This window comes from Buceros rhinoceros, unplaced genomic scaffold (assembly GCF_000710305.1).
Source record: "Buceros rhinoceros silvestris isolate BGI_N320 unplaced genomic scaffold, ASM71030v1 scaffold3844, whole genome shotgun sequence".
NCBI classification, from domain to species: Eukaryota; Metazoa; Chordata; class Aves; order Bucerotiformes; family Bucerotidae; genus Buceros; species Buceros rhinoceros.
This window is the reverse complement of record NW_010406385.1, coordinates 46050-57082: the sequence shown is the minus strand read 5'-3', so window position 1 is coordinate 57082 and position 11033 is coordinate 46050. Positions and strand designations below refer to the sequence as shown.

Sequence of the window (11033 nt, the reverse complement as noted above, 5' to 3'; positions counted from 1 at the left end):
GTAGGGAAACGTGTCAAGAGAGAGTTAGAAAGATCTAATGGAGTCAAGAGAAGATAATGAGAAAGTATGTGCGTGACGGAGCGTTTGTTTGTTTGTGTGGATTATAACACTTTCACACCAAACACGCCTTTACCGTAGGAGGTGTAAGTAAAGATACTTATGGTTACCAAGCCATTCCAACAAAAAGCCTTGTTTTCAATGGCTTTCAATTTTGTGAAATGTAACCATTTGGCTTGAAACCTCCCTCAGCAGATGGTGCAACTGAGAAGCTGTCTGTGTTTTGAAGCAGGGATCATAAATTCGGGAGGGTGCTGTTTGCCAGCCTTGAGAAAATTGACCTCCAAGGGTTAAGTTTCAGTTTTCACAAGCTCGAGAGAAACTTCAGAAGAGCACCTAAGTTCTTCCTACCTAAGCACGCTCCATCTCTTCTCCATCAGAGATACCATCTGGTATCTCTTCTCTGCAACTTGACTGTGTGCTTGGCATCCCCCAGAACAGTCAAACGTGACTCTGGAGATCAAACAGGACTTTTCCTGAAACTGATCCTTCCAGCTATTGGAGGCACCAAAATAGAGGCAAAAAACCACTTTCCTGAGCACTCCTGGTGCCCTCCGCTAGGGCAGAGCAGAGGAAGAAGAGGCAGTGTGACCAGCATCACTCAAATGTGCATTCCAAAGCACTTCTCTGCCCGAACCAAGGTAACCCCATCACCCAAATCACAATGCTACAGTTCACTGAGTGCAGTCTCACTTCTGAAGTCATTTCACCTTTCATAAAATCACACCAGACAGATAACGTAGGCAGAAAACTGTCTTAACTACTGAACTATGAAGTTATTTTCTTCCTTCCTCTCTACGCGAACAAAACATTTAGATTATTTAAACATAACAGAACAGCTTCAAAAAGCGATGCCTCAGGATAACTCACAGTGCAGGTTCTAAGGAGCTCTCCTTTGCTGATGGCCCATTTTTAAGTTCATATTCTCAGTGAGACGGTACATTTGAATAGAGGGTAGTATATCACAGTACCACACAAGAGCATCTTTTCCATTCTTTACAAGGGGGTGTGATCACAACCACTCTTCCCCTCTTCTTAGGAACAATGCTTAAATTTCGATTTGTGTGAAGGTTTCTAGTTGCTAATTCCTCAGTCTGAAATTATTTACTTTGAGTTGAACTGAAATCTTTAAATTAATCCTAACTGTTTCATATCTGGCCAAAAAAATGTAATTTTGTGTTCGGCCAAGCTGTTTTTAGATTTATTTATTTAATCATTGCACTGAAAAATCAATTACCGGCAATGCTCTAGGCATAACTAGTTTTTTTCTTAAGTCACTTTGTAAGTAAATCTACACATAAAAATCATGCCATAAAACTTCAAGTTTCATATTTTTACTGCTACCTTCTCAAAAGATCAGTTTATGAACAAGAGAATCTTTAACATGAACCATAAGTGCTAGTTCCGGACTAATCCTATACAAGGCTAAGATGTACATATGCATATTAGACCACAGGGTTGCATCCAAACGTAACATGTAAGTAGAATCATAAAATCTTTAAGGTCGGAGGGGTCCTCAGGGGGTCTCTAGTTCCACCTCCTGCTCAAAGCAAAGTCAGCTGTGAGATATGACCAGATTGCTCAGAGCTTTATCCAGTTGGGTCTTCGAAACCTCCAAGGACAGAGACTGGGAAATCTGTGCCACTGCCTGACTGTCCTCATGAGGAAACAATTTCTCCTCATAAACAGTCTCAGCCTCTTTTGTTCAGCTTGTGCCCACTGTCTCCCTTTCTCTTGCTCGGCACCACTGTGATGAGCCTGGGCTCCATCTCCTCAGTGATCTCTTTGTAGGTACTGGAAGGGGCTGCTAGGTACCCCCAAAGACATCTCTGGTCCAGGCTGAGCAAGCCCAGCAACTCCAGCCTATCCCTGTAGAGCAAATGCTCCAGCTCCCCCCATCTCGGGGACCTCTGCTGAACTTACCGCATTTATCAGTGTTTTTCCTGCCAACTAATGACTCTTGGGGTACTGACATGGGGGATTGATTCCTTAATGATCTTTTCCGTGGTACTGATTTTTTCATCTACTTTCCTGCCTTTCCATTAAAGCAGCAGCACGCATCTTCAGTACCTGTTTCCAACAATGGCTTCTGAAAGCTATGTAAACGGATAAAGCAGTTTCCCCCCCCTTTACGGAACCAAGTTCTAACTTTTTTAGCTGTTCTCTAGGAAGATAAAAATGTTACTGACTAGGCAGTTCTGCACGTATACGCAGTTTGAATGTTTCTTGGCCTAAAGAACCGTTCATCAGGGAGAGAGAAACGGCAGATGACGTCAGTACCACAGCTTGGGAGGAGGACGGGAGATGGCAGAAGTGCCAGCCCAAGCACCGCCTCTGACAGACACTTGCCCCAGCAGCAACACCCTGTACTTCCCTCCATCACACTCATCAGGGAGGCAAAGCACTGGGCTGCACCATCCTCCCAGCACAAGATGCTACAGTGTATTTTGCTTAGGCAGTTAGTCGCATGTAACTATTTGTAAGTGTTGATGATGACGATGATTATGACTGCTATTATTATTATTATTATTTTTAGCTTACTTTAATCTTCCATCAAAGTACGCGGGAGTCCCAAGAACAATTGTTTTAATGAAGAAAGGCTGGTTCGTGTGGTTCTCCTCGTAGCCACCAACAATGCTGAAACCCCAGCTTCCTAAATTGCTCCGCCGCAGTACCACGTCGTGGCAGCTATGTAGGCAGCTGTGGAATGGAAGCACAGGATAGCAAGAGAAAAAGCCGCGTATACCACATACAGATATTTTTATAGAAGGCACAACACCTGCTATCGTATCATTACCACTGTGCTAAGTGTGGAAGAGAAGGGGAGGGATGGTGATTAGATTTCTGTTCCCAGAGTAATTTTGTAATATTCAAACCGATTACCAAAAAACCTCATAACCTTGCAACAGAAAAGTGTTTTAAAAGAAATAATGCAGTGCTAGAACAATTACTTAAACACGCTTAAACTGACAGTAATAGAATGGCATTTTAGGGATTTCACAGGTGGCAAGAATTGGGTGGAAAATGGATACCTGACAGGTTTAGTTCACAAGTCAAAAACTCCCAGTCAGTTTAGCCTTTTTCTACTTTAAGTAAAAGATCTAAAAAACCATGCATCAAACTTGCTGCCTCCGAGCTGATGCGTCACCAGTAATGAAAACATAGATGATTAACCATTTTATTGCACAGAATGTAAATAATTCAGATCGTGCTTCACTAACTGTACTGGTATATGTTATCTCCCCCAGTGAAAATTAATTCTTGCCAATGAAGTTGGCAGTGACTGTAATTACAAAAAAACCCCAACATAGAAATTAACTTCTGGCTAGAAAAGATGCCAGGCTCTTTACTGATGTACAACCCCTTTAAAAAATAGCAGCACAACGCACAGCATAACTTCAGGAGCCACACATGGGCATCTGTAGCGTATAAGCAATAAACTACTGCTGAAGCATGGGAAGGAAATTCATTAACCAAAACTGGGAGCATTAATACCTGAATGGAAGAGAAGTTAATTGATAGTAAAACTCAGTGTGAAATCTTTGGAGAGCAAATGCATGGCTCTGTTTTCTTCAACTGCATTCTGATACTAATACACCTGGTTCTTGTTGTGGTTTTATGGTTAAACCACAGACTTGAGCCTGGTAACTCTGCCAGAAGGAAAGGAATTAACCTGCGTGCCCTCACTGAAGTTAAGAATACTATTCACTATAGTGAAGCACCAGCATTAGCAAGCGATGCCGGAATGAGTTTATAGCTGTGGCCACAAGAGAGTGAAAAAGAGAAAAGTAGAAAAGAAACATGGTGATATCCAGCAGACTGAAGATTAGTCGAGGGGAGGGAGCTCGCTGCCTATCTTGAAGAGTTTTTGTGTTTGGCAGAGATGGTACTGGGTTCTAGAAAAAAAAACACAATCATGGGAATTTCAACTACAGGCTCATACGTGTGCAAGAGACCTATGTCGAGAGTCTCTCAGAATGGCAAGTCTGATCCAATATTCTAAAGTTATGTATTTGGCTTGGAATATTTAGGTAGCAGATCAGCAAAGAGACACGTGGGTACATACTTTCGGTTTTTATTAATAACCTCTCTGGTTTTAAATATTCTACAGAAAGTTATGATATAGTTAAACAACACAAAAGATCACTTGTGTTCATTGAGAAGAATCCACATGAGTAGTTACTATGGTTTGTGAAGGGATAAACCAAGTCTGTTCATCTTCCAGGTTCCTAAGGAAACACTGTTCCTGTTCACAGCCCACTTTGTAAGCGAACTGCCAACCGAATATAGCTGCGGTGGTCAATCAGTTGCAGATACGCTGCAATTAATGATGTCTCTCTCTGGTTTTGTATTTTTCTCGGTTCTTAGCTTAAAACAGGAAACTAATGACTTTATCAGTTAATTCCATACCTTGGAAGTCCCAGCCACATGACCCACGATGGTGACCAGCTGGCATCGTATTCATTTTCACTGATAGTACTCAATTGCTCTTCATTAGCCGGGGGCTGTTCTTCTACAATCTGAACTTCCAGTGCTTTCAGGGCAACTACGGAAGAGGCAGCACTAGCTTTCAGCATGGCCACTGCCTCGCTGTGACTTAGGTTAGTCAAGTCGATGCCGTTGATGTTCAGCAGCACATCACCTGTCGAAAGGCACAAGCAAGAACACGTCAGTCTGTCAGAGATGTTTCTACTGACACACCTCCCACAGCAGGTTTTCATTTAATACTGTATTTTTTGGAGCTGAGACAGTCTGAACAGACAGCTAGGGAATGTGAATGGCTCTGAAGCCTTATACTGCTAGTTTGAAACATTAAGGTATTGAACTATTAAGCTAGATCAGTATAACTTTTTCTACACAACATACCAAATGCTGCAGCTTATATAGTATACCAACCTGAAAATTTGAAACAGAAATTACCAGAAAGCACTGCACCATCTCAGCTGCAACTGCTATTGCAGATGCCACATACTCATTTCCAGAGGTGGATCTCAGGTCCACCCTAACTTTAAAAGGGAAGGAAGAATGACGGAAGGAATGATACAGGCACTACAAAGTAACCAACTCTTGTAGAGAAGTGAGGATCCACAGAGTGTTTTAGGTGTTCTGCTTTTTCTCACTTCTTACTCAGGACTGGAAATAAAAGCTACTAGAAAGGTTGGTACAAAAACCACTCCAATAGAAGAGAAAGAAAGAGCATCTCTATAAAAATCATCCGGAAGGAGATGAAGCCACTAAAAAAAACTGTCACAATTTTTATTTTATTTCAGAATATTTTTTTAAAAGCCTTGGGATGAAAACAGGACTGCTATTTACTGTCCAAGCAGTGACAGTCTCCCCTTTCACACTATCTCTCACTTACTGATGAAAGCCAGAAAAAACAAAGCAAAAGAGATAACTCCTGGGTCACGTTTGGAACAAGACTAACTTTAAAAGCCTTTTCCTCCCAGGGAAAGCTTAAGTTGAGGTGCAGCTTAAATTGAAATCACTTTTGTTGCTGCTGTGGCTACTTTAATGTTACACAATGAAAAAGCAATTGTGATTCTTCTATCAAGCGTGTTTTTCATAGCAGTACAGAAAAAGAAAGCATACCCATTGGTATGTGGGTGTAAATCTCCCTCTCTGAGGAGTAAAAGGCTGCTCCCACACTGTTCTTCTTAAATTTGCAATCCGTGCAGGCTTTTTCCTACATTTGTTTCCTAAACCAATCTGTAATTCTGTGAACTCTGAATTACCGAGATCCCATAGGCAGTCTTTTTTTAACGTATGCCATAATAGATTTTATTCATCAAATGCTTTGCCTTCTCCTACATTGAGTCTAACCTCCTCCTCCCAGATCCCTTCTCCAAAACTGAAGAACAAGGACAGGTGCTGTACTACCCCTGAAGTCCAGCAAAGCCAAACTGTCCCAGAGGATAAGAAAGCATTCAGGAACCAGGCTCCACCCTGATGCAGCTTTGGGAGTAAATTTAGCATGGGTGAGCTGTGACCTATCATTAGAGCATCTCTGCTGTTCAAATATTTCACTGAGGAGCAGAGATGGGGCAGATATTACACCCCAGACAGAGATGGTGCTCAGCCCACCACATTAAACACAAAACCCGGATGTGTGCACTACAGTACAAAGCATTGCATCAGACCTCCGCTCATGGGATTACTGTCAGCTTTAAAGAATTTAACCAGGCATTTCCTGCTCTTATCCGCTTCCCCTGCTATCATTCTCTAAACATCCCTTTCCTAGAAAAAGGTGGAAGTGCAATACTAAATACTCTATTTCCATTACTGAAACATGAAGAAAAACATCCATCAGTGCTTTGCTACAGCTGTGAAAAGACTTTTTGACTCCAGAGCATGTACTCATCAAACAGCAATCAGAGGCCACCCATGCCACCAGGAAAACCAAGCCCTACCTCGTTTAATCCTGCCATCCCTTGCCAAACACCCGTGAGGCTGTACACTTGTCACAAAGATGGGCAGTTCGCCACTTTTGCTGCCTCTGCCTCCTGCCACTGTCATTCCCAGAGATTCATGTGGCTCTTTTTTCACAGTAATGTGCTTTTCTTGGCACGTAACACACTGGGAGAGATCCTGTTTGACAAGGATAAATAACATTGTTAAAACTTTAAAAGGAAAAAAAAAAACAAACAACAAACCAAAAAACCAGAACAAAACACAACCAAGTTGTTGTGGAGGGAGTGGAGGACTTAAGGTCTCTTAAAGAATCACTGTCAAAGATATTAGAAAAAACAGTTATTTTAGTATAAATTAGTAAGCGTGCAACTTAACAGAGTTGAATGGCAAGGTTCACTCTATTACTATGTGGAAAGAACATATAAAGGTTGGAATCAGGTTGGAGCGATTTAAACAGGGATTGGGAGAAATTATTTATAGATAGTGGAGATTGGGTCAGGATTGGGTTGAAGTGAGTTTGGAATATAACAACTTTGGAATAGCAGCAATTTGAGGTTCATTAGCATTTTTATAACAATCACAAAATTAGATTCTATGAGTCTCTAGCAACACTTGATTAGTCAATAATCAATAATTTGTTATAATCAAACACAGCAATTTACTTAAAGATTCAACAAAGATTCTAAATTAAATTGCATACACACACGAAAATAGATATAGAGGTTAACCCAGGATTAAGATTTTTCTTCTCTGCAGATTACAGTCAATTTTGGTACCAAACAATCTTCGAGCATTGCAAGATCGAATTATGGTGAACTACCCACCCTTCTGACTGACCATCGTGAGATCGAACTACAGTGAATTACACATTCTTTTGATCCTTTTGTTGCAAAATCAAATTATAGTGAATTACTCACTACAATTCCTTCGTCAGCATCGATCTTCCATCATGCAATACAGGGTAGCAGCCTGCTGTGATCCCGGAGAGCTCCAAAGGGTCTCACTTTAGGATCAATACTTATAGGTCACAAGATGACTGACTTTGGTCAGCATTTTTCCACTGTTCTTGTGGAAATTCTTGACAATTCTTGTCAGGTGATCTTGGCAGCTTTCAGAGTGGGCTTGTGATCGGGGCAGGAGGGGTCTCAGGTTCATTTCCCAGGCAACACAAGTTCCAGGTGCAGTTAGGATGTGCCTAATCATCCCAACTCACTGTAGTTGCACCAGGACAAGAAGGTGCCAGATTGTTTCAAGTCACTGCCCAGGCAGGCAAGGTCAGAAAGTGCCAGATTGTCTCAGCCCACTGCACTTGCAATTGAACCAAGAGCAATGCTGAGCCCACTGCCCTTGTAACTAAAGCAAGAACAATGCTGGCTGGTGTCAGCATCGCAATGCAGCCCAGGACAGGGCCTAAAAGCTACACTTTGCTATATGCCCCAAAGCTATACTTTGGGACTTTAACAGAATGGTTTGAAAGAACTAAGTGGTGCAAATCAGCTTTGGCTGGATTTCTTCCAGGTCAGGGGGAAAAAAAAAACCCCACAACAAAAAGAAGTGCCACTCATGTAGGTACTTAAACATAGACATAAATTTTATAAAGGCCTATCTTGAAAATCTCACTCCAGTGTTTCTTAGCATCCTACACTGGAACAGGCTAAATTTTACGCCTGCACTACAAAACCATATGGTCAAGAGATTGGACACAAACCAGAAACAAATCTTTTGATGTTTTTGTGAACATCAGTAGAATACAGCCCGGAATGACAGAGAAGCTCCTAAGAAAAATACGTGTGTTTTTGTGATGACAAAGACAGACCATTTAAAGCCCTTAAACATCGCATTTAATTTCCAGCTGGTACATAGAATCTCCCAGAGCACAAAGTAACTATAAAGCCAATCAATGCTATAGGTGCCTTGTGCAGACTCCCTAATGATTACAAAGAAAATTTGAACTTGAAGCAAGAAGAGATCCTCTATTTCATTTTCTAACACCTGACTTATAAAGTTTAGCCTGTATTTAGTTTTGCCCCATCAGAAGGATCTAAACATGAATCGAAGCATATTTTCTTTGCTGAAGTTCTTCCTTTTCGGGATATTTAGTGATCTATTCAAACCACTGCATGTACACCTGTAGCAGCATCTTAAATCAGATTATTTGCAAGGAAACCAAAATAACAGAAGAAATAACTTGGGAGATTCTTCCGACAACAAATCTTTATTCCCCTGCCTTCTCTTGGAAAATGGCAACACTGCTTTCTCCAACGTCCAATGCCACATGCTCCTTCTGACTTGCTCTGCTCCTCACACATACACGTTAATCACAGATGTAGCTGTATGTATACATACCATGTCACAGCTCCTACTTAAGTCTTCATGGCTGGTGCCATGCCATTATGTAAACATTTTTAAACCACATGACTTCTAAGCCATTAGAAGCTTAAGTTAAGGAGGGAGGCAAAGATAAAAATTATGAAACATAGGAAATGCCCACTTGCGGCTACACAGGATTTCCCACTTTGAAAGAGCCCACGGGTGGTAATGATACATAAGGGAAAGCAACTCAGCCAACAGATCAACTTTGGAACTGCGGTATAAACACAACCCATGCAGTCAGATGGAAAGTAGGTTCCAGCTCTGACATAGGTGAGAGGTGATCATTGTGCTGACATGGCCTAATGTTGTGGCAATTGCTATCTGTTCACTGTGGCCACTAACTGTATCCAGGAGCCTTACCTGTGTCCCTCAGGGGGAAAGCAAGCTTCCCAGAGCCTCACTTATTCTCTTCTGAAATTACCCAAACTTTTAGAAGAAAATCCTATTGACACATGTAAATCCTCCCAATAGAAGTATGACATTGAACAGTGATGCCAACAGAATGGACAGGAGGAAAGGTGGCTTGGTTGACATAGTCAACATGACAATTATTACACAAAATCAACTTCTCAACAGTGAGAAGTCATATTTTTCTAACTACGAGAACATCTCAAGCACAGGCTTTATTTTCACAGGTCTTCTGGATAATTTGACACTAGCTTCATGGAAGTCTCTTCATTCTCCCCTTCTCTCCCAGACTCACCTTACAGAACTCAGCAGTTTTGCAGCCAGCCGTGCTGGCTCATGGAGAAGATGACGCATCCCTCCAGCATGCTCTTTATATGCTGGATGGTGTGCACCACACCTCCTGTCCTTGATAGCTGCAGCCAACTCAGCAGTAACAAAAAAATAACATTCTTGAATGACAGCTTTCCCATGCAGCAGTAACACATGAGCTGTCTGAGACAAGTCTTAGTCACTGTCTTAGACAAGTTCGAACAGCTACAACTGCATGAGCTCAGAGAACTTGCTTCTTTCATTGCAGTCAGCAAATCCAAAACATATTGAAAAGCACTTGCATATCTTTTGTTCACTCTCCAGACATGATGCAGGACTTGAAAACCTTGAAAGTTGTTGTTTTTTTTTTTAAATTAAGAAGTAGATGAAAAAGAAGATATAACCCTTTCATCCACTCTTGCCTTTCTACCAACTTACACCATCACAAGACTAATACTGTATTTATACCTCCCAGAAAGAAAAACACCGACCTTATGTGAGTTGGGTCTGCTGTGAAACAGCTGCTGGGACTGGTGTTGGTGTGAGTTGCTGTTGTGAGTCCCTGTGTCTCGGATAATACTGACCGTCTGTGACTTCAAGGGTCTAGAGATGATCAAATTCACTCTCTCCCCACTAGCCTGTTGAATACATAAAACAAAGCAATGAAGTTCACAGGATATTGATTATTAACAGAGAAGGAGGAAACTGTGATGAAATATGAAACAAGACAACAGCAGAACTTGTTTTCCATTTCTTGGGTGTGCCACAAACTGCTTGGACTGCACAGTCCCTTACTTGCTTCTTGCTGCAATTTGTCTCAGAATGGAGGGATTACTAACACCCCTCCTTCACTTCCAGTGTTACATTTACATCAGCTGGAATCCCTTTGACAAAAAGACCACTTCTCACATCATCTTATCAAGCATCAAACATTAAAAACCACCCAATTCCATTTGCAGCCTCTGCAAACTTCTGCAATGCATAGCAATAAAAGAAAGGACTGTGTGGTGGCTCCAGGGTCTGCAGATTTTGGTCAAAACCTCTGAATGCCTCTGGTACTTCCCAAAGAGACTTCAAAGCAAGATGTTACATATGACCAGACCATCAAATTCTGGAGTTTGGGAGTATCAGGAGACATGGGTATCAGAGTTTAAATGAAACATCAACTCCTCCTGTTACTACAAAACCATACCCCAGTAGGAAAAAAGTTACCCAGAGTAAAATTCTGACCACTTCACTGTATGCAAAGCCTGGGAAACTGAAATTACAATTCCCAACATCGTTGTTATTTTCCTTTAACTGCAAGGGAAGCTCTTGAAGTGACTACTGAAACAAATATTTACTACACATCTGGATCAGAGTTCTCTATGTGGTGCTGGTAGAAGCAAAGATGACTGCACTAGACTGGTAGAACCTACCAGTCTATTCCAATTTTCCTAAAAACAGAGCAATTTTCACCAACATCCCGTCAGCAG

The 11033-nt window shown here is 41.5% G+C and overlaps 1 protein-coding gene across 1 annotated transcript in view; it reads right to left on the bottom strand.

Annotated features, from left to right (window-relative positions):
* Window positions 1–11033, bottom strand: part of LNX2 (ligand of numb-protein X 2) — a 26714-nt gene that overhangs the window by 990 nt on the left and 14691 nt on the right. The window contains exons 5-8 of the mRNA XM_010134062.1: window positions 10050–10196; window positions 6468–6645; window positions 4468–4699; window positions 2599–2757 (exon numbers count right to left, since the gene is read on the bottom strand). Of these exons, the coding sequence (XP_010132364.1) occupies window positions 2599–2757; window positions 4468–4699; window positions 6468–6645; window positions 10050–10196 (716 nt within the window). The remainder of the gene's footprint in view (window positions 1–2598; window positions 2758–4467; window positions 4700–6467; window positions 6646–10049; window positions 10197–11033) is intronic.